Source organism: Orycteropus afer, unplaced genomic scaffold (genome assembly GCF_000298275.1).
Source record: "Orycteropus afer afer isolate SDZICR_OR568_19922 unplaced genomic scaffold, OryAfe1.0 scaffold00029, whole genome shotgun sequence".
In the NCBI taxonomy this organism is placed as follows: Eukaryota; Metazoa; Chordata; class Mammalia; order Tubulidentata; family Orycteropodidae; genus Orycteropus; species Orycteropus afer.
The window spans coordinates 6,020,037-6,043,390 of record NW_006921616.1 but is presented as its reverse complement, the minus strand read 5'-3'; the positions used below and the strand labels follow the sequence as shown (position 1 = coordinate 6,043,390).

General features: G+C 42.1%; 1 protein-coding gene across 1 annotated transcript in view; it reads left to right on the top strand.

The window, feature by feature from the left end:
- Positions 1 to 23,354, top strand: part of ZCCHC2 (zinc finger CCHC-type containing 2) — a 54,680-nt gene that overhangs the window by 17,236 nt on the left and 14,090 nt on the right. The window contains exons 3-9 of the mRNA XM_007935495.2: positions 2,512 to 2,623; positions 5,467 to 5,543; positions 7,688 to 7,759; positions 10,832 to 10,944; positions 17,060 to 17,154; positions 21,059 to 21,142; positions 22,851 to 22,908. Of these exons, the coding sequence (XP_007933686.2) occupies positions 2,512 to 2,623; positions 5,467 to 5,543; positions 7,688 to 7,759; positions 10,832 to 10,944; positions 17,060 to 17,154; positions 21,059 to 21,142; positions 22,851 to 22,908 (611 nt within the window). The remainder of the gene's footprint in view (positions 1 to 2,511; positions 2,624 to 5,466; positions 5,544 to 7,687; positions 7,760 to 10,831; positions 10,945 to 17,059; positions 17,155 to 21,058; positions 21,143 to 22,850; positions 22,909 to 23,354) is intronic.

Below are 23,354 nucleotides of genomic sequence, written 5' to 3'. Positions count from 1 at the left end.
ATGTGCGAGAAGGCCTTCCTAAGCAGGCAGTCATGGGGGGGGCGGGAGATAAACGCCATGGTTCTGATTTCCTGCACTCGGGAGGCATCACGTGCACATCTTGTAAGTGGCTTCAGAACTTGGTCAGAGTGATTTTGTAGTATTGTTACATGCTGGGGACACTTAATATTTACAGGTCGATAAACTCAGTTTTGGATAGGAGCTGAAATTCATTTCCCTAGTGTATTAAACAGGAGGCTTTTACTTAGTTGTGAAATAATGTTATTAAGGAAATTTCAGACTTTAAACATGGTTTTGGTGAAGAAGCAAGCTGCTTTCTCCCAATTGTTCTGCTGTGATGTTTGTGGAGGCAGCATAGTACAGCTATCATTTTTTGTATATTTTACATTATTTATACTTGAAAGTATGTGCTATTTTTAATTTATCAGCCACATATGAGCAATGTAAAACATTCTACTTTAAGAAATGGCTGACGTAGTCCACTAAAATTCTTCCAATTAACAAAACTATTTGAGAGGATTATAGTGTTTTGTTAATATGGAGTTTTAAAAAATAAATTTTGTGGTGAAATATATGTCATAACGGAATTTGCCATTTAAGTGGTTGAAGTGCACAACGTGGTAATGTTAGTTACATTCACTGTGTTGTGCAACCACCCCTGCTGTCTCTCTTTCAGACTCTCTCCTCCCCTGCAAACAACCTCAGCGCCCCAGCCCCTTGGTGACCACTAACAAACTTCCATCTCTGCATTTGCCTGATGTCGCTATTTCATACAAGTGGCTTCATGCAATACGTGTCCTTCTGTGTCTGACTTAAGGCCACTTGGCATGTTTTCAGGTGGAGTGACTGAGTAGCGTCTGGCACTGGCCTCCTATTGGTTGGGAGGGTTTGATGATTGACTCAGTTTCTGGTTAGAGATCTGCTGAGATCTTCTATTTCTTGAATCTGTTTAGGTTGTTTGTGTGTTCCTAGGAATTTGTCCATTTCATCTAATTTATCTAATTGGTTTGCAGTTGTTCATAATATTCTCTTATAATCCCTTTTGTGTCTGTAGAGTCTGTAGTTTAAAATTTTAAGTGCACTGAGTCAGACATTCCGATTTCTGATTTTAGTTGTCGCGTTCCTTTTTCCTTGTTAGTCTTGCTATATTGATTTGGGAAATACTTACCAACAATACTGCATTTTGAGAAGTGAAGTCTCTTAAGCAAAGGTGGTTTTATTTATTACTTTGTAGTTAAGTTTATATGCTTTGGGTTAGGAGGTATATGATTTTGTTACTGTTGGACAATTCCCATATCTATAATATTGATAAAAGTATCAATATTGAAAATCGGCAGATGCCCTCAGGCCAAATGTTCTGGCCAGTGGGTGTTAACTTGAAAGGTCAATGTCTAGTGTCTCCTCTGTTGCAGACCAACAGCCGCTCTTAGCTTGGGGTTTTAGGGGAAGACGGACTCAAAAACTGACGCTTAGCTCTCAAGAGGGTCTAATATGGTGTGTCATTCCCAGAAACGGAGCTGTGAATTGCAGCCCGTGCCCTTCACTGGGCCGGGATGCAGCATTAGAAAGCAGAACACAGTACTTGAAATTGAGATTCTTGGGAAGTTTAGGGCCTTCTGTTTGCCTCATTTCTTTACCCAAAATAAAAATAAACACCACGTATTGTTCATTGCAGATTTGTAAATTGTAATTGGTTCTTGAAACTGAGGTGATTTTGATACGAGTAGTGTTTTGAGATTCTGACCATAGTGAGGGGATGAGGTATGAGTTAGGGTAGAGACCCGATAGCTGTGTTTTTGGCCTACCAGTATATTGCAGTGACTCAAAGTGCATGGCCACGCCTGAATTCTGGAGAGCTGTTTGTAGGATTATTGCGCTCTTTGCCATTCCATGCGGCAGTCTCCAGGGAGTAAAATTGACTCCAGTTCACTCAAGATATTGGCTAAGCAAGTGGAATGAGGTTTGGAAGACCCGGCTGATGTTAGGTGGCTTAACATTAATAGCATACTCACTGTGCATACACATTCTTGATTTAGAAAAAGATTTGGCATATATTGATGATACCGTTTATAAAACCACCTTTTTCCTAACAAAACATCTTGTTAGACTTTCACTGAAACCAAGCAATGAATACAAATCGTATAATGAATAATGTGAAAACTACAAACGCCCTTTCATGTGGGATGTTCGTGTAAAGTGTGTCACGTAGAATTGACATCATTAGCAGCTTTGGATTACAGTATGCTATTATATGTCTCAAGAAAGCTGGGACAGTGAATTGTTGGTAGAATACTACAGTGAAATAAAAATACCGATGCTTCTCTTTTTCCTTGCTGCTGGGAGCTTTGTGCCTTTGGCCTTTAATGTCTAATTACCTATTTGATCTCTAAAAATTGTTACTAAGATGGTTACTGTTTAAAAGTATTAAGAGTTTAGAATTTATCTTACTTTTATGGAGTTCATTATTCTTAGTCTGTGATGTAGATTAACACGTCCCTCTTTCTCATCTAGAATGATTCTGCTCACGGTGATCACATGTGCAGTAATGAGACCAATTTAGTAGAACAAGCCCCAATACCTCGTGACGGGCCTACCCTGGTGCCTCACAGAACCCAGCGAGAAGGTATGCTAACTTTCTATAAACTTGCAGCATCTGTGGATCGAAAGGTTGCAGGGATATTTACGTTGACTATAATTCCACCTCTTCTGCCTCCTTTTGGAGTAGAGACATCCTTCTGGTTCTTCTACATCTGTCACCTGTGCTCTTTCTCTGCACCTTGCTTGTCCTTGCAGATTCGGTAGATTCTGCTTGGTGTTGCCTCTTTCTGTGTGGCTTTGTCTTAAACCTGGTTGTGTGCTTTCGGAGGGCAAAGAGCTTCATGTTCCGAAAGCTTTTAGTATCGTGTGTTATGTGTAGTCTACTCGGTGTCTACTGAGAAGATAAATTGCACAGTTTCACTGTAAGACATTGCAGAACTGCCCTCCAACTCCGTACTTCCTGTAATAATGCAGTTTTCCAGAGGGCTGAGATGGGGAGTGAGGGACATTGCCATCTAAAAAGCAATGCATTTCAGGTAGTCTCTTCTCTTTGGATTTGGGAAGTCCATTAACCTGTGTGAAGGGGGATAATAGAATTTGAGATGTAGACTCCTGTCTGCCTCCAGGTACAATGAAATTACAGCACACACAGTTGTGAAAGTTGTGAATTTATTTCAGTATGTCTCCTTTGTGGAAGACAGTGGTCTGATTTGTAAAGATGAAAACTAAACCTACTGCCATTGAATCAATTCTGACTCATAGCATCCCTTTAGGGTCAGAGTAGAACTGTCCCATCGAGTTTCTGAGGCCCTAATCTTTATGGAAGCAGATTGCCACATCCTGCAGAGCCCCTGGTGGGTTCAAACTGGCAATCTTTAGTTAGCAGCCTAGCACTTTTAACCACTGAGCCACGAGCCTCGAAACTATGGGACAGTTCTCCTCTGTCCTTTAGGGTCTCGATGAGTTGGAATCAACTTGATGGCAACAGGTGGTTGTAGTCTCTTTTTAGTCCCCATGATAAGCCTTTTTATATAATACAGTTGATACATTTTCCTCATAGAGGAAAAACAGGTATGATGTGTAATGTTTGAAAAGTTGATGTAATTACCAGTTCTGTTGGAGACTTTACCACTGTGCTCCTTCCCCTCCCTCAGACTAAGTGTCAATCCTAGACTGCTTCAGCGAGGCTCACAAAACATGAGACTAACCTAAAGCAGAGTGTGGTTTTACAATGAAGGTCCATTATTTTTCAATGAAAAGATTTTTGAAAAATGAAGAACTGTAAAGTGGTAGCACAGATGATTTTTATTTTATTCCTGACTTTAAAGAAATATATGTAATATATGCTTTTTGGTTTTATTAATGAGGGTTAATAAGGGTCTCCCATTATCATCCATTCCTTATCACACACCATTTCACTTACCTTGCTTTTGATCGCAGCTATCTGGCCTATCAACATGCAAGGTAGAGCTAGGTCCCCATACTCCGTAAGGCCATATGGTAGTAGCCTTTGCTACTAAGACAAACTGGCGTCCGACCAAACAGAAAACGAGGCCCTACACCCTTAGCCCGCTGATTGGCAGAAGGAGAGAGGCTTTGTTTCTGATGCAGATGACTTCAAAAGGTTCTGGCTTACTAACATCCTCCTTGAAATTAATAGAAAAGCCTTTGAAAGCAGCGGACTGGTCTTTCCCCACATTGGCCTTCATTGTGTTGCAGCAGTTCTGAGGAGGTCGAGGCTTCTCAGCCGGCTTTTGGGATGCTCCTCAACATTCTGACCCAATAAAGAAGAACTGGCCTAGAAGCGTGCCACCAAAGACTGTATATTTGGGATATGGGGAAAAAAGAGTAGTAATGACATTGCCTTAGTTTATCCTGAATGTGTGCTTTCCTGAAAATTTCTGTGTCTTACACTGTGCACCCTTCCCTTGCCTGCCTTCCGTGATCCATAATAATCTTGTTTTACTTCTGTCACTTTGTTAGTCTATTTACTTTCCCTTATTCCTTTAGGGAAAAATGAATCCTTCCCTTTTCTTCCTTGTCTCTTGTGTCTCCAAATCCAGTGGTAACCCTGTTCTATTCTATTGCATTCCTAACTCTTCCCATGACCTTGGTCATAATCCGTTATCAACTCTGACATTACTTCCCTCGTTACTGAAGTACTGCTTCTTCTGTTTATAACCTGAACAGCAGTCTCTCCATCTTAAGTGTGCACTAGACGATTGGCTCTTTTCAGTTGGTAAAAAGATGGACATCCTAAGTTGATACATTATGCAGCTCCATTCAGAGCAAATGTACTTAAGTCACTCATGTAATTTATCACTGCTGTTTAACTGATAAACTGTGAAAATGTCTGTTATATTGAACTTTCAGAATTCAGTATATTTTTTAGTTTATATTTACCATAGTGTGATATTAAGACTTATGTTTGAGAAAAATAATTTTTAAATTCCCAGTTTGGCAGAAATTTTTATCATTTGGTATATTATTTTGACTATTCTTTTTGAATGTAAAAACCTAAATATTTTCTCATTTATACCTGTGATGTATCAATAATTGAGTGGACTATGTTTAGTTAATCCTAAAATGCTGCATTTTTGATAATCTGGATAACAATTTTGAAGATTGTCATCTAGGAAAGCAGTCTTGTACAGGCACCTTCGTTATGTATCTTGGTTGTCTCTGGATCAGAGTGCTGGAAACTGCTGTGGCCTCTGAGTGTTGACTGGGCGAGAAACAAATAGCATTGTGGGGGGTGGCACTTTGCTCTGCCCCTGGGTTTTCAGTTCATGATTTAAGGCCAATAGTAAAGACCGAGGTACAGAGCTTATTGTTAAGCATTTGTCAAATTACAGCTTTGTTCTGGGTAAGTGAAAGTTGTATCTAAAGTCTGTAGAAAAAGTTAAGCATGCTTTTCTTCCATTTCAGCTGTGCACATTGAGAAGATAATGTTGAAAGGAGTCCAGAGAAAAAGGGCTGACAAATACTGGGAATACACCTTCAAAGTAAGATATCAGCACCTACAGAAAGACACTCCTTAGCCTGTGTCTACTGAGCTTGTGCAAAAAGTGAGACTTGATCTTTGGGAAAACATCTGGCAGGTTTGCTAATTCAAGAAAAGATAGTTGTAGCTACCTAGCTCACTACGCATTGCCATGATCACAGGAATAAACAGTTTCTAGTGTACGCTCATGGTTTGCCAAGTTAAAAACTTTTTAATTGTACCACATTATAGTTACACTGAAAATGTTATGTTTGCTTACAAAAAAAAAGCCTTAGATTTAGGGAGATGATTAACACGTAAGATATATCTTTAAGAAGTAAAAGTAGACATTTCACCAGTATTTTTCACGCAAGCTTACAGGTGCCATCTTTCCTGGCTCCTCTCTCTCTGACATGTTTATTTCCTGGGCTTTGTTGCCTGTCTTCCTACCCATAACTGCTCTCCCATCCAGAGAGCTGTCCTCCTTACTGCTGTGTGTATGTAGCCCAGCTCTGATCACGTTACTCCCAGGGTAAGACATGCGACACCTCCTTACTGTTCATCGGTTGCAGTGTGACTTCATTACCACATCTTCCTCATTCTTGCCTGCTTGGACTTCTTCATTTCAGCTTTTCAGCCCTTCCCCTCACCATTGGCTGCACATACCCTGAAGCTGTGGAATGACGCCCTGTTTCTGTGCTTCCTCACTTCACGCCCTTCCCCAAAGGTGCTGCTATCCCACTTCTAGCTGTACCGCTCTCATGACATCTTGACCCTCCAAGACAATATCTTCTTGTTTATCCAGACCCTTCCTGCCATCATGCCCTTCAGGTGATCTTCTAATTGGGTTACCTGTTGCATCTTTCCAGCAGATTCTTATCTTGTGGTGAGGGGGAATCTCCATCCTTGGGTCATTCCACCATATCTGATCTGCTTAGCACATGTGTTGAATGACTTTCAAAACTCTGAGTTATGCTTTGTGAGACAACTAGCCCCAACTTGGAAGTCTTAAGTTCTCATCTCCATGGGCTTGTCTTGCAGGTTTGTGACGTGTGTCCCCAGCCCTTCTACTCTCTACACTCAGTCACACTGGCCCTCGTCCTGGTGCCGGAGCTCACGGGCTGATTGCTCCCCAGGACTTTGCTGGGCCTGGACCTGGGCTAGTGTGGTTCTCTCTACTCTCGCACCATGCCCTCCCTGCTCATGCTCTTTGAGTTGCTCGTCACTGATGGAAGGGTTTCTGTTTTTGTTGACTTTTCTCTGTCTCCTGCACTAGGCTGTAGACTTAGTTTGCAGAGACTTCGACTGCCTTGACCACTTCTGTGTCCCCTCCACTGAGAACAGTGCCTGACTTAAATAGCTGCTCAGCGCACATTGGAGTGACTAAAGGTCACTTGAGATACGTGGCAGTTAGTAAAGATTTTTGTTTTGATTTAAGGCTAGATAAAGTTTTCCTATGTGTGGTAAGGCTTAGATATTAGCATAATTCAAGTGTTTAATTTTAAGGCAGAAATTATTAGTGGTCCCCAGTCATACCTCTGAGTTGAGAAAGTGCCCAGGAAGCAGGGTGGCGTGGTAGTTTCAGGTTGGCTCTCGTGCTTCCTTTGGGTTGCATCTAATGAAATTCACTTCTTTTGAATTTTTCTATCTGAAAATGAAGAGGATCAGTCACACATATTTTACCCCCTTAATAGGATTTTAAACTGGAGATAATGATGAAATCTCTTTGTAGACCATAAATCCCCTTAGAAATACAGCATGGTACTGTCAAATGGGGCAGTAAAGTCTGGCTGTTTCTCCTAAGAATATATATTTAATGAATTCTAAGAGATGGGACTTGTGTCTTATTGGACGTAGGTCTACACTGACAAAGTGCCATTTTGGAATCCTGCAACTTCACCTTCACAGAAAGAAACTTTTTTTTTAATAAATCCTATTCAAAAAGAATTATTAGAAAACTTATTTGAGTAAAATATGTCAGTGTACAGTTAATTTTAACAATGTTGAAGAAATTATGCCAGTGCCAGGTTAACTTTGATTAGAATCTCTAATTGTTAATCTTAATGCAATTTAAGGTAAGGCCCTTTGTTTTACACATGGTGTTTTTCCCAGCCAGTTCTCACCTAAGCAATAATCATGTAATGTATGTGTTTTCTTTTAAATCAGGTAAATTGGTCTGATCTTTCAGTAACAACAGTAACAAAAACCCACCAGGAACTCCAGGAATTTCTACTGAAGGTAAAAGTATAGATTTTATTGTTAAATTGGCTTTAACATAATATGTAGCATTCAAAAGCCTCAAAGCCCAAACAAGCCACCAGGATAATTAAACCCCTGAAACAGAAGGTGCTTAGAACTCTCCATGAGCATTAGCTGTGGACAGTGCCAGACTGTCCTGAAAGGCAGGTGCACCTCTTTACATTACCAGTTTCAGGACATGATGTGAAGGGTTTCGCACATTTTAAAAACTGACCCCTACTAACTCGTTTCTTGCTGTGTTGTGTCTTGTTGGTGGCTGCTTTCCCATGCATGTTGTAGGACAGAGCATCAGTGAGGTGAGATGAGGCCTGATTTCATGGGTTAGTGGCTCTCAGATCTCACAGCTCTTCTGTGTCCTCAGGGGGCTTCCTGCACCCATCTCCATGTCTCCTTCCTCTGAGTTACGGCTCCCTTACCTCCCTCCCCCAGGAAAGAAACTCCAGACTGTTGAGAATAGGACAATGATGGAAACATCTCATACAGACTTGTAGAGGCGAACGATACATCATTTTGTCCAAACTCAGGTGTATTTCTTTAAACTGATTTTCTTTCATTGAAAAGCAATGGGTAGAAATAAATATTCTGTATTATTTCTCAATAAGCAGGGGCTTGTAAATTTATTGTTAGTAGGATGGTAAAGCAGAAAGTCCAGAAACAAGAAACTTTCACAACTCAGTTACTGACTTTAAGTTATGAAGTGATGTCCTTCATAAGCCTATAACATCTGAATTTTTCATGGCAGTCCTGGTTTTTAAATTGTCTGCTTGTCACTGTAAGTGTACCCTTTTCAGATCATGCATGTCTTTGCTCATCCTTAAATCTGAAAGAAACTTTTCATCAGCTGGCAGCGTTTTGAGCAGCACATGAGAAGCTAGCTTCATGAGGAGCACACTGCTAGATACACTGTCACAGTGTCTGTTCATTCGGCCTTCCTGTCTGTCCCTCTGATGGCTTCAGGCCCGTGAGATAACATCCAGGCACAACTGGAATAGTTCCACTTTCCGGTGGCTCCTTTAAACCAGGCCGAGAACCCTTTCACACACTTGAAGTTAATGGCCTAACTGCATGTCAGTGGGGAGGAGTGTTCATTAATTATAAGTCACCAAGGATGATAAGCAGATGAAGTGCTGGCTTGAGACAGCTTAGTGAAGAGTAGCTGAAGGAACAGGTGCTTGGGCGCGGTGCCTGCTGAACTCACAGCCGTGGTGGTAACCGGCTAAGTGCCAGAGCAAAGCCTCTACGTACACACAGGAAAGAGAGTCGGGTGGCAGGCCAAAGTCCTCTCCATGGCATTGTGCCGCACAGAAGAGAGTGCTGTCAGTACTTAGGAGCGTAAGATGCACGGCTCCCCTGCACACACCCACACACACACAGGCACACACACAGTTTTTAAATTTCTTCTACTTATTTCTGACTTTCCCATCTCTTAATAGAAGACATTTATCAGTTTCAGGACAAGGAGTCATGGGTGGGCTTTGTCTGAGTTAGAGCATCATGCCTCTGTTTCCTGTCTTGTTCTGTTCCTTCTCCGTGACAGAGTTCTAATGCTGTCGAATAGATGACAGGCGATACAGAGCTAAGGCTGAAAGCCCTGGGCTGTGGGGTTGGGCATGAGGGGGCCCAGTGCTGCCACCTGTCAGAGCCAGGCTGCTTAGCACCAGGTTGTGGGTGGGTCACTGTTTACCTCGGGAGCACACGTGGCTGTCCCCTAGTCTGGGGTTTGCACCAGACGTGGTCTCCTTTCTCCTCCTGAATTACCTTAAGCTCCAACCACTGTGTGTCTTGACAGATTTCATTTTTTCAGTCAACATTTTTCTAAAAGCTTAGATGCGTTTAAAAAAAACCCCAACTAAGTCATTCACTTCTCAAAATGATGTTAATTAATGACCCCCTGAGGAGCCAACATTTGCGTGTTAAGTATTTTTCTAAATTAGGATGAGTGACTGACCAGGGAATATGAAATAACCTAAACATTGTGTACTTACACAAGTGAGCTGCCTCTGCTACAGTATGCTTCCAAGTTTACTGTTAATTCTATTTTCTTTTTAAAAATCATATACAAAAGAGTAAAACCTGCCCTTTTGACAGCCTGTGCAAACTAACAGCCTTTGACTTTATTGATGGTAAGGTTGTGATCAGTGCTTTCCATTTTCCTCCCATCTGAATTGCAGCCTCTACCCTGCACATCTGCCTTCTCCCCTACTTTTAGTACTCTCCTTAGCAAGTGCATCTGACATACCGCCGATTCTGTGTCTCAGCACCCGAATGGGAGCTCCCTGAGGAGCTCCTTTCAGTGCTGTATGCACAGAACCTACACCACCACCTGGGAGAGAGCAGGGGTTTGAGTACTTGTTGGCATCATGTATGAGTGAGAAGTGTTACGAATACAAAATTGTAATGAGTTCTTATGGGTAGTTCTCCATGAGGCCTCAGTGTTTTCAGTAAAAGAGATGCTGTGATGGGCAGGTGCAGGTACTTGGCAGTGCTTCTGCGAGTACTGAGCCAAGACTGAGGTGGGAGGCCGGGTGTGCTGAAAGTAAGATTTGAGAGGTCAGGGTATTTCGAAACAGGTGACCAGAATATAAAAGACATGATTTCAAGCTGTATTTCTTTTAATAGAAATGCCCTCTTTAAAGACTGGAAATTGAAGATAACAAAACACTCGAAACTAAAGCAGTGTGCAAGTATTTGTTACAGCTCAGCCCAGGAATGTGACCTATGGCACTGACTTGGAGAGAATTTGTGTTACTGCCTGCATGTGTTGAAGAAGCAGCATCAGTGTTTGGGTGGTTTAGCTAGACTTCTCCATTGAAGCGGCTGGGTGGCGCCACCTCTGGGGACCCCTGAGGTGCACAGAAGACAGGCATGTTTCCTAGTGGAGGAAAATCGGTATTGCTTCCGTTTGGGGCTCTGTGTCATGACAGTTTGGAAAAGAAGCTGCTTCTGGATGATGAATGTGGGCAGGAGGCTTTTCTCTTCTGGTTTGTAACATGTTTACCATCAGGGGGAAAGTTAATACTGGACATGGTTTGTTTTGTTTTGTTTTTTTAGCTTCCAAAGGAACTGTCTTCAGAGACTTTTGACAAGACCATCTTAAGAGCGCTGAACCAGGGCTCCTTGAAAAAGGAGGAACGGCGGCACCCTGACCTTGAGCCCATCCTAAGGTAGCAGCTTCATGGGAGCTGTCACAGCTGGATGCTGTCACAGCCAGACGCCGTCACAGCCCTGCCAGACGGAAGGACGGTGCAGTGGGGGTTCTCCAGTGGGAGTGTGTTAGAGTTGGGCATTTGTCCTTGTGTTACTATGTCATTGTCACAGTGAGACGCCAGGTGCTTTATCTCTGTTCTTTAGTTCTCTGCCAACATAGATAGTAGCTCCTGAAATATGCAAATGCTCAGCAAGACCTTTTATTTTCTCCACAAAATACTTACTGAAAGAGATCCTGGTCAAGAAGGCTTTGGGCGTGGTTTTTGTTTGGTTTTGTTTTGAAGTTGTCACATAAGAAATGGTAAAGTGAGGACACGTAGCACTTACTGAGTGCCTGCTCTCTGCCATTTGCTGCACTGGAGGTGAACAGTGGTGCTTAAGATCAGGGTCTTTGCCCTTGCAACATGGACAGGCTATTGGAAAAGACCCACATACGTGAGACAGATGTTAAGTGTGCTGCCAAGGGCTTCAGAGCATCCCATGTGTCCGCAGAAAGAGGAGGCAATTGAAGGCACAGGTGGGGGGTGGAGGGTGGTAACTGATGGCGCAGATCCCAGGGGAGGCAGAGGGTGAGGGATAGTACACTTGCATGTTTCGTTAGGGGAAGTTGAGAGTCCTCTTGCCTACTGGCTTTTATTTTCTGGGAAGTAAGAGGTTTGGTTAAGAAGAGACAGACTGAGGGTGGGGATCAGGTGTTTGAGAGTAGAGGGGATTTAAAACAGTTGTGTAGGGATTTGGAGAACAGTCTGATAAAGAAACCTGGTCAGCTGAGATTGAAGATCAGTGAATTAGAATGGTCTTGGTCTGTCCTGGTGTGTGAATTAAAAATAATCATTCTAGCAGTTTGGGTGCAAGTGTTAGATGCAGGTGGTTGGATGTGCCAGAAGGAAGGTGAGGCAAGGGAATGTTGGGCAAACTGTCAAGACCAGGCAGAGTAAGACAGAAGGCTCTGAGGTGGTGGGATGGGCAGGGCCGGAGAACAGGTGTCATGGAAGCGACCAGGCAGTTAAGCAGGAAGGTTCCATTGAGGTTAGAGCTTGAAACGGCCGGGGTAGTGGTTTTTCCAGTGAAACTGTTCAGGTGAGGATGGAGATTCAAAGAGTGGTTTCAGGCAGCTGTCATGCTTATAGTTTCTTATGGGTTCTCCTTGAGATACATAAATTTTGTGTGTGTGTGTGAGTATATGTATATACATGCATATGTATATAAGTGTGTGCGTATATATATGTAAAATACATATATATGTAAAATAATGGTCAAAGAGGAAATAAATGTGTTTTACTGGAAACTTGCAGTCATTGATAACATCCAGTGCAGCATTCATAAAGACACGTTGGAGCACATGGTCTTAAAGTCAAGGCTTGAGGGACACTCCCTGTTTTCTGCCCTCTGAATCTAAAATGGCCACTGGGGAAGCCATTCCTGAGGCCGAGGGAGCAAAAGGGTAGAGAGAGATGACCACTACTTCTGATGTTTCCCTCTACCTCTTAAGTAACTGCCTCAGTGAATAGTCTCAGAAGTGAGTGGGTGAGGCATGAGAAGGAATGAGGGCTTGTGTCCCAACAGAGAAGGGCAGAGACCTGGGAGGGAGGGTATTTTCATTGTATGACAAGATCCAGGGTGTGACCGGTAGTAAATGACTAAAACAAGTCACTGGACAAAGACAGCCAACCAAAGAGCCCAGAGAGTAGGATGGGTCACCGTGTGGATGTTGACATTCCCAGCATGGTAGAAGTGGGGCAGATGCTGGCCCCGACTTTGACTGTGCAAAAGAGACCTGAAGCTTGGTGCCTGACAGAGACTAGGGGAAAGTGGGGCTAGGGTGGCCGAGTGGCAGCTTCACAGGGCGTGACCACCCTTGCAGCCACGTACATGGTAGGAGGACCATCTTCCACTTAACTGGGTAGGGATATATATATAGTACACTTACATGTTTCATAATGGGAAGTTGAGAGTCCTGTTGCTATTGGCTTTTATTTTCTGGGAAGTAAGAGGTTTGGTGAGGAAGAGGTAGACTATAGGTGGCATCAGGTATTTGAGAGTAGAAGGATGTTTTATACAGTTGGACTCTAGGGCCAAACGGATTTTGTCAGCATAAGCAGACAGGGCTGCATTCCTTGAGGAGGCTGAGTACTGGGGAGTCTTGGAGGGCACAGTGGATGGGTTTGGAGAGAAGGGAGGGGCACTGGAAGGGACTGGGTCAGGGAGTAGTAGCTGAGGGCATTACAGAAATGAGAGGTTGGGTGAGGAGTAGAGTGATTCCTGAGCCCCCATGCTACTTGATTTGAATGGGCATCAGATCCTCTACACATCCAGGTTCTTACTCTGCGCTACTGGGGTAGGCTCGAGAGTGGGGCTTCTTATAAGCTACAGGAGAAACTACTGGTCCAAGGAGATACTTTAAATGGCAAGGCCTTAGAAGGTGCTGGGTCCTCAGACCACTGCACCTCGATGTGGCTTAGGAAGAGCTTCTATAACTGTGATGTAGGGCTGGGCAATGGACGGATGTGGGGAACCTGGTGGTCTACACTGGAAGGAGATGGTAAAGAAGCCAGATGGCAACTGCTGATGTGTAGTCAGCAACAGAATGTGACGATTCTGGATTAGCAAGTTGGTGTGTGCCAGTGTTCTGTATGGACTGGTGTATGCTCATCCTGTACGGACCATTACGTGCTAGTATCCTGTACGGGCCGGCTGCAGTGTGTGCTTTAACCCCAGCAGGTGATGGTTACCAGTTGGCCTCAGATTCAAATGAAGGGCGTTACCTTGTCTCAGTCACATGGCTGGCCAGTAGTAGACTCAAGGTTGCTCTGTTACACTGCTCCCATGTGGTGTGATAAAACACAGCAGAACCTTACTCGGTATGTTTTGTACCAAGTGCTTGATGTAGAGCCGTTTGCTTTATTTTGGATCATGTGAGGGCTTCTTGGTAAATCGGACAGATGCGCACCGTAGAACATTTGGGAAATACAGAGTAGTGGTAAAGACAGCCATCATTGAGGTAACTGACATTCTGATGGCTCCTTTCAGTTCTTTGCTTTGCCTGTGATAGTAGCAGCTTTACATCCGGTTTGTCCTCTCAAGTGCTCAGCATTTGATACTGAATTCTTTAGGAACATTTTGAATGGCTGCAAAGTATACCCCATATGGATCTGTAATGGTCTAACTACTTCTCTGTTCTTGCACATAGAGGTAGTTTTTATGCTTTTTCTTTTTCCTGCTAAAAATAAAGCTTTGACCATTTTTGTACCTAACATTCTTTCCAGATTTATGATTAACTGCTAAGGAGAGATTCTTTGAAATTGATTTACTGATTCAAAGGATCCCTAGTAGTAGGTAGTATAATTTTTCTCAGTGAAAGTCATGGAAGTGGCAGGCACTTCCGGTATGCACTGGCCTGCTTGCCACCGCATCGCTGCCTCTGAGAATTGCCTTCAAAGATGTTGCCCATTTTCATTTCCTCGTGATACATTCATTATCTCTCTCTGCGTTCAGACGTTTGTGGTTTTTGTGAGATTATCTCTTTACCAGTTTATCTTTTTGGATCTTAGCATGTCTTAGATTTATAGGGAGAACATCTTAATATTAATTACTTATCTTTTGTATTACGCTTTTTTCAGTTAGTTATGATTTTTTAAAATGAAGTTAAAAATACTATGTCAGGGCTATCCATGGTTGTTTCTGTGTCCTGAACAGTTCGTTTAAGATACAGAGTCATTCCCAGATCGTGTATGGAATGTTAGGTACTTCTCGGTAGCTATCTGGGGAAAAAATTAAGTTGGAGCCCTGCATCATCCTTACATCAAAATAAACTCTAGGTGGTTTGAATATTTAAATGCAAGAAAGAAAACGTGAAGTTTATAATGTGAGTTTGAGGCTTTTCTAAGTATAACACAATATGTAGGATCCATTAAAGCAAAACTGAAATTCAAACACTTAAAAATCTAATTTCTACATGATATAGAAAAGAATATACGCTATTGACAAAGTGAGGGCAAAGCTCCAGTTCTGAAAAGCTACTTGGTATTAATTTCTTTCTTATGAAACAAACTCCTAAAAAATCAGTAAGAGAATGAAAACCAGGAGTCCACAGTGGGAGCTAGTATGCAGGCAGATTTGTCAGGGTGTCAGGGCTTTGTGTCTTGCTTAGCATGACCTTTTCAAAGATTATATTCTTAAAATATGTTTTTTTTTTTCCCCCTAGTATTTCCCTTCCATGTTGAAATCTTTGGTTCTTTTGTATTTTATTTTGGTGTAAGGAGCATGCTAGGTATCCAGATGTTCTCCCAGGTGGATGGCCTGTGGTCTTAATGCTGTCATCAGAGTCTTAGGACTCTTGAGTCTCACGTTTCTGAATTGTACATTAATAGTACTGTCATAGAAGCCCTGGTGGTGCATTGGTTCAGCACTTGACTATCAACTGAAAGTTGGCTGTTTGAACCCACCAGCTGCGCGAGAAAGATGTGACAGCTGCTTCCTTAAAGATGAAAGCCTTAGAAACCCTGTGGCAGTTCTGCTCTGTCCTGTAGGGTTGCTGTGAGTCAGAATTGGGAGGGTTTGTGGTTTAGTGTCATGTTCATTATTCATGCTACTTATGAAATGTAGCTATTATAAAGACGGGGCAAGAAAGTACAATTGAGAAGTAGGAACTGAGTTTTAAGTAAACTGGCCATTGGTTGGTGTGGGACACACCCTGCAGTTCGTGGCAGATGCACTATAAATTAGGAAAATGAAAACTGCTGAAATGTGCACGTGGGAGTGGATGATTTTTGTCATGTCAAAATGTAACCCTGTTTTTCTTATTGACATGGCCGCTCTGTTTGGGTGGGTGTAATTGCCATCTGGTGGTTCTGCATTAGTGTATGATGGGTATGCAGTTGACGTTTGGAGTCATAGATCGTATGTTAGCTGTCACCAGGGCCTCAGGCTTTGAGCTAAAGGTGTGCTATGCTTTTGACTAGTCACCTGGTGTAGATCTCACGACTGCCTTTAGGTTTGTAAGCCCAGCCTTTGGTGATGGGTCAGGCCTGGAGCTTCAGAGCTCAGGTGGTATTCTTTCTCCCGTTGTCTTCCTCTCAGATATTTACCTCCATTTTGCCTAATGTATAAGACACTTTGGCCCATAAGGAACATCTCTTGGTGTATGGTAGTTAATGACCTTATAATTAATCTGAATGATAGATCAAAAACTTTAGGGAGAAATTAATTAAAGTTTAACATGAGCATTTAAAGTGTTTGAGCATAATGGAAGGGATTTATATGTTGAACACCTGAGGACTGTGCAGGGTGCCAGTTTATTTTATTTGAGACTTTACAGTCTTGAAGTTGTGTCCCCTATAAGGAAATTTCATCTGAAAGGCTAAATAAATAACTTCCTTAGGGCGAGCCAGCTTCTAAAACTGTGTGTGCTCAAGACTCTTTTTACAGGTGCTACTGTAAAGAAGACCTCCAGTTAGAATCCTTTCAATATATTAATAAAATGTGAGAAAAGTTGACTTTCAAAGATAACAAATGACTTAGAATCATGGGGGGGCGGTGATACACTGAACATGTGCCATCAGTTAGTTCTGTCTGAGGATGTAGTAGTACCTGTTTATGACATGTTAAGTAACTCACCTGACCACTGAGTTCCTATGTCCTGGGACTCTTGGCATCTCCAGCTTCCCAGCCTCTCATGTGTAGAATGTGGAAGGTTCCTTAATGGTGCAGCACCTGTGAAGAAGAGTGAAGACATTGCTGTTCTTTTTCTGAGCAGAAAGGAAGCTGTTGGATCACTTGGGCAATAGGCTGTAATCACACATTTTTGCTAGAATTGAAACCTTACCATGAGAGTAAATACGATTAAAAAAATTAAAAATGAAGCTGTTTAGTAGTTTCTTTCAAATAAGGTTTAAATTTTACTCACTGTCTCCTGTGGAAATACATTAGAAAGTAACACTCTTTTCTTCAGGGAAAAAATACACTTTTTCTACCTGACTTCAGGTGCTGTTCAAGTTTGCTTTATAATCTAAACAGGGCTCTTGTGGAGTTGTATTAATGAAATTAACCAATCTCTTTTCTTTTTCTATGCAGGCAGCTATTTTCAACTTCATCACAAGCTTTTCTACAGAGTCAGAAAGTACACAGTTTTTTTCAGTCCATATCATCAGATTCTTTACACAGTCTCAGTAAGCACCCTTTGGTTCCTCTGTATGAATCACACCTTTTCCCTTGCTTGCTCTGTTTGCTTTACCGGGCCAGCTTGTATGGGGTTGTCCTTCTACGTAAAGCCAGGGAGCAGTGGCATATAATTCTGAAATACTTGTCATTTTTAATGAAATTGGACACTGCACTTTTTTTTTTTTTAAGAAATCAATGTATAAATACTAATGTAACAAACCAGGCTGATTGAAAGGCAAAGTCTAAACACCTCAAAAGCTTTTGGACTTAGTTGATCCCTGAGCTGCTGGACAGAGGCACTAATAGAAGGAGAGGTGTTTAGTGTGGTTTGCATGATGGACAGTCTGTAATCTGCCTTTTCGCCTGTGTTGTCTAACCCCGTTAATGACCTCCCCAACCGCCCAGAGTCCCTGGCTGGAAACATTAGCCTGTTCTTTTCGCTTTTCCTCTTCATACTCGGTCTGCGATTACAGGTCAAGCCATGCTGCACAAAGTATACCTTCACCTTGGTTTCCCATTGTTTTAGATTAGGCCTTGCGTTCATGTGTAAGTTAGTTATCTGTGAATCCTAGCTCTTCTCTCAGATTGCAGTTTCTTGCTCTATTTTAACCTATTACAGGATGAGCTCAAAATTAAATTTGATGGTTAATCCCCAGTTCAGACCCTAGATCAGAAAATCCAGCCCTGCTGTGGGCTTCTAGGCCTCCTTTCTGACCTTTTGTGCTCTGACTACTCGAAGGCATCAGCATTTACTCTGTGCACCTTCCTATCTCTGTCCCAGGGTCTTTGCTCATTCTGGACTCTGACCTTAATGTCCTCCTGAGCATGCATTAGTCCCCAAGATCACCCAGTTTTTCACCAGTTGCGAGTTTGGGGATTCCCAAGACCACCCTCAAGTTCAACAGTTCACTAGACGGGCTCAAAGAGCTTATTGAAAGCTGTTAATTTGCGCATATGGTTTATAACAGCCAAAGGTTAAAGGTACAAATCGGCCCAGGGAGGAAGCACGTGGAGCAGAACCCAGCCAAGTTTGAAATGTGAAGCTGGCAGCGGTCCTCCCCCAGTGCAGTTGTGGACAGCACTAACTCCTGCCAGCAGCAACGAGTGACAGTGTGCATGGAGTCTTGCTGACCTGAGCCTCGGTGCCTGACGTTAAACTGGGTCTGGTCACATGGGCGTGGTTAGGTACCTGCCTGGCTTGACTTCAGTCTCCTGCTGCTTTGGAGGTTGAGCTTAAGTCAGGTGCTGTCAAGGCAGTTTTCGACTCTGACCATGTGTACAGTAGAATGAAACACTGCCTAGTCCTATGCCATGCTTGAGCATGTGGTCAAAGCTACAGGGTCAATCCATGTCATCGACAGTCGTCTTTTTTGCTTTTATGTGTGTGTGTCTGACTTTACTGAGCATGACGTCGTCCTCCAGGTTCTGGTCCCTCCTGATAACATGTCCAAAGTATGTGAGACACAGTCTCACCGTCCTCTCATCTAAGGAGCTTCTGGCTGTACTTTTTCCAGGACACATTTGCTCATTCTTCTGGCAGTCCATGGTATATTCACTATTCTTCATCAACACCATCATTTTTTTTCAGTCTGCCTTATTCATTGTCCAGCTTTCACATGCATATGAGGTAGTTGAAAATACCATGACCTGGGTCAGGCACACCTTAGTTCTCAAAGTGACGTCTTTTCTTAACACTTAAAGCAGTCTTTTGCAGCAGATTTGCCTGATGGAATATGCTATTTGATTTCTTGGCATTGCATCCATGGGTGTTGATTTGGGGATTCAAGTAAAACGAAATCCTTGGCAATTTCATTCTTTTCTTCAAGTATCATGATGTTGCTATAGGTTGAGCTGAAGCCACCACCAATAAATCACATTTTCAGACTGTCTGATGTGGCCTGAGACCCACAGGAAAACAAGCACACTCTACCAGGCAACACATTCCCAGGGCTTAGAGAGCAAAGGCCAGACCTCTCTTTGGGGCAGGTTAATTCTTCACTATACACACTCCTTTTGTCGCAGCCTGTTGAAATCACACTTATTTGAAGACAGATGAAATACCACCTCTTCTGTGAAGCTTTCCAAGTTTTTCTTACATTCCCATAGGTCAGTTTGCCCTGGGTTGCAGCATTTGCGCAGTCCACCTTATGGTTTAGCTTCATGCATGTCTCTCTGAGCTTTCATTTTTAACCAGTTTGTCAATAAAAATGATGAGTGTTTTAGGAAAATTTCTGTTCTCTTTAAGTACAGCCACTATAATAAGGAACTTTTTTATTCTTTAAATCCTTTCTGCTTTCAACAAAGTTCTATTTTCCATCACCTGAAGGGGGACAAAAATGCATATTTTCTCAATTTAAAGTTTTTCTAATTGTGTATACATGCCTTAAGTATTTTTAACAGGTTATTAGCGATTAGAATTAAAATTCATGACTCTTCATGACTAGTTGACTGAGGCAAAGTAAACAACTCCGTGGTTAAATTTATTCCTAAACATTGGCAGAAGTTTTGCTCTTTTTTTTTTTCCTTAAAATAAAAATGAGAATCCTTGTTATTCTAGAGATACGTAGATTTAACATTCAGTACTTTCTGCCTAAACCCAGTATGAATACTTTTTAATGAATGTTATAAAAATGTCTCTTTAATTATACAAAGGCTTGAAGCAAAAAGTTACACTTTTCCTTGAGATTAACAGGCTGCTCAGAAAACTCAATTGTGTGAATAGTTTATATACAAGTAACAAAACATTTGAAGAGCTCTGATAGCATGCAGTGCTTTAGAGGTCAGTAGAGTTTGTGTTTAGGTATCAGACTGTTAACAGAATAAAGTAGGCAGTCCTCAGGTTACAAATGTCCAACTTACAACTCCTCTGTGCCCTTTAAGCAGGAATTCCAACCCATTCTAACCAGTTCTGTCCTGAAGTGAAACAGGAACAGACCTGGATTTTTATAATGCGAGTGATTCCTCATGGTAACAAACAGGAACAGTGTCGTTGGAGCTGGAATGGGAGTTCTCTGTGCAGAGGTGTAGTGAGCTCTTGCCAGAGCCTGATGGCTGAGGTTGGATTATTGGCAGGAGCACGGAGAGCCACACACACTCAAATCAGCACAGATGGCTGCCATCTTGGAGCAGGGCAGTGCTGTTTTGGCTCAAAATCCATGGGGACTGCCTGTATGAGAACACGTGATTTGGGATTAAGGACAAGCCCATCAGGATATGTTCCTGCATGAATTGTTTCACCAGAGAAGAGAGTGGTGGGGAAGCGTCATTTGCCTGCACTTCATTTTTGAAAATCAATAGCTCTTGTTTGCCTGGGGTAGGGAGCAATCCATCATATTCTCATAGCTAACCCAGAGTGAAAAAGTATTAAATTCCTAAATAACAGAAAACGTTGAACTTTGGAGTCCCACCACTCAGTGTTTTAGTGGAGAAGTAACTTTAGTGCTCCCTAATGTGTTGTGTGGCTCAGTGCAGATCCACAGATTGCCTGCCACTCAGTGTCTACTAGTGTAGATACTGAGACTTTTCTGTGGTAACTTGACATTGCCACAGCATAACTGTATTTTACGGAAGTAACAGTCCACAGCAAACTGGAAATCACAAACACGACAACACCACCTCTGCCCACCACAGGTTGTCTAGTCTGTCATCCTCATTTCACCCATCAGCAAACCAGGCTGGCCACTAGGAAGCACTTTGCTCGGGCTGTGTGGTTCCTCTGGGGCGAGCCGACCCCAGGAGTCCACTGTTTTATGCTTTGTCATCTTGCTTTCCTAAAAGGTCTAACTAGTAGAAATGTTTTCTTCACTACTAACTGTCTGCTCTCGTCTTCCTTGGGGGAAAAAATAATCATATTAATTGAACCTTCTACTGTAATTTTTCTAAGAAATTAATAACATTGAATTCTTCCTGCAGATAACTTACAGTCCTCTCTGAAGACTTCCAAGATACTAGAACACTTAAAAGAAGACAGCTCAGAAGCTTCAAGTCAGGAAGAAGGTAAGTGCTGATTCATTGGAAGAAGACATTCTTCCTGATGTTGGCATAGGGATGGGTAAATAGACCGTTGGACAGAGTGAGGAGCCAAGAAACAGACATGAGAACTTGGAATGTGGCAGAGGTGCATTACAGATCAGTGAAGAAAGGATGAAATATTCAATACATGGTGTTGGCAAAATTTCCATAAGGAAAAAGTATATATATATAAAATCCCTACTCACCATGCCCAGAAATTACATGTGAGTAACAACTTAATATTTAAAAGACAGCTTAAACATTGAGAAGAAAGTATGAGAGATCTGGGAGAGGAGGATTTCCTAAAGGCAGAGTGTGACTGTAGTGGAAATCTTACTGATCTCAATTAGAACCTACATGTGCTGGGAGAAATTATATAGTTAGAAGTCAGGCCACAGAGTGGGAGATGATCCTCCTGCAAGTCAGTGAGATAATCAACCAATAGAAGTGTGGGTGACAGACATAAATAGGCAATTCATAGAAGAAGAAACCGGAGTGGACGTGAAACGGGGTTCAGCCTGACCAGTACTCAGGAAAATGCAAATTAAAACAATTGAGTTACATTTCACGCTCAATAAACCAAAAAAATCCAAACTCAGTGCCATTGATAGAGTAGAAAAATAATTGAAGTCTCAGATTATCAAGGATGCTGCATAAGGGAAGGCGCATCTGCTGACAGGAGTGTAAATTGTCACAGCAATTCTGGAAAGAAATTTGACACCATGTAGCAAAGCTGGGGATATTTTATGCCACATTCTATCAGCTCTGCTTCATAAATTGTTGTGCCTGTACTCAACGGGATATGGATGGGATGCTTATGGTCAATAGCTGGAAATAACCTAAGCGTTTTAAGTGTTAGTAAAGCTCTAAATAAGTTGTGGTGTGATCATTGTAGATGACAATTAAAATAAAGAATATTTATAGTATGTACCATGTTTTTTGCAAATAAAGTAAATGTAAATAACATGCGCATATAAAATACACAGCATGGCACACGTAGGAAAATGGTGGCGGGGGGTGCTACGCAGTTGAAAAAACCATGTACATATTATTGGTGTGAAAGTAGAGTACGCAGACAGGCGCCAGCACTGTGCCTGTTTATGAACAGGGACATACATGGCTAGAACACGGGAAATCACGCAGGAGACTGCTTCAGTGGAATTCAGGGGACTAGTTGATAATTAATTTCTGTGGAAGGAGGGAAGACAGAGAGAAAGGCCTTGGAGTATGTCTGTGGGACTCTGTTTCTTTAAAAAAGGCATATGTAGCGAAATGTAGGAGTTAAGCTCTCATTTTGCTTGTTGTTTTGATAGGTGGATTTTGACTATTTGAAACGCTTTGCTTTTGAATGGTTTAAGATAAAGTTGTGGCGGACATGGAAGGTTGTGGTTTTGCAGCAGATGCTCCTATTAGACTTTTCATAGCTTCAGACGAGATTGATTTGCTGTCGGATGGAATGCATTGGAGAGGATATTTAAGGAATTCAGCAGCCTATCTTTGAAAAATTGCTTCTTTAAGAAATGTTCTGTGTTGAGAAATTAACATTAAATGCTTCAAAGCGCCTGTGCAGTCTCTTCCTGCTGGTTAGCAGAGCCTTTTTGCCTGATGACACAAGCGTGTGTCACTCTTCTGGTTTCTTGCTGAAGCGTTTACATTTTGTGTAATAAATTAACTACTTTTTCCCCTCCTCTAGATGTCTTACAGCACACCATAATCCACAAGAAACATACTGGGAAAAGTCCCCTGGTGAAGTAAGTATCTAATTTCTAAAATAGAAACTCTTGATGCATTTTTAAACTGGTGTCGCATTTCACTTAATTACTGATGTAGTTGGTTTAAGTCTGCCATTTTCCTGCTTGCTTTCTGTTTGGCCTATCTTTTCTGTTTCTTTTTCTCTCCTTGCAGATTTTTAATTCTGCTTTTCTCTTCCGTTTGCCTCGGTGGTTAAACATTGAGATCCCCTTCTTCCAGTGTTACCCTACGGATGCTTACGCGTCTTTGATTCATTAATGTCTGATTAATTAATTTGCTCCCGTGCCACTTCCAGACAAGTTGAGGACCTCAGATCACTGTGCCTTCATTTATTTCCCTCCGATGTCCACATCAGAGCTATTGGGTACAGTAACTCTATATCATAAGCTATGAAACCTTTTCTCAGTAATCACTTAGGTCTGACCCATTCCATAGCTCTTCACTC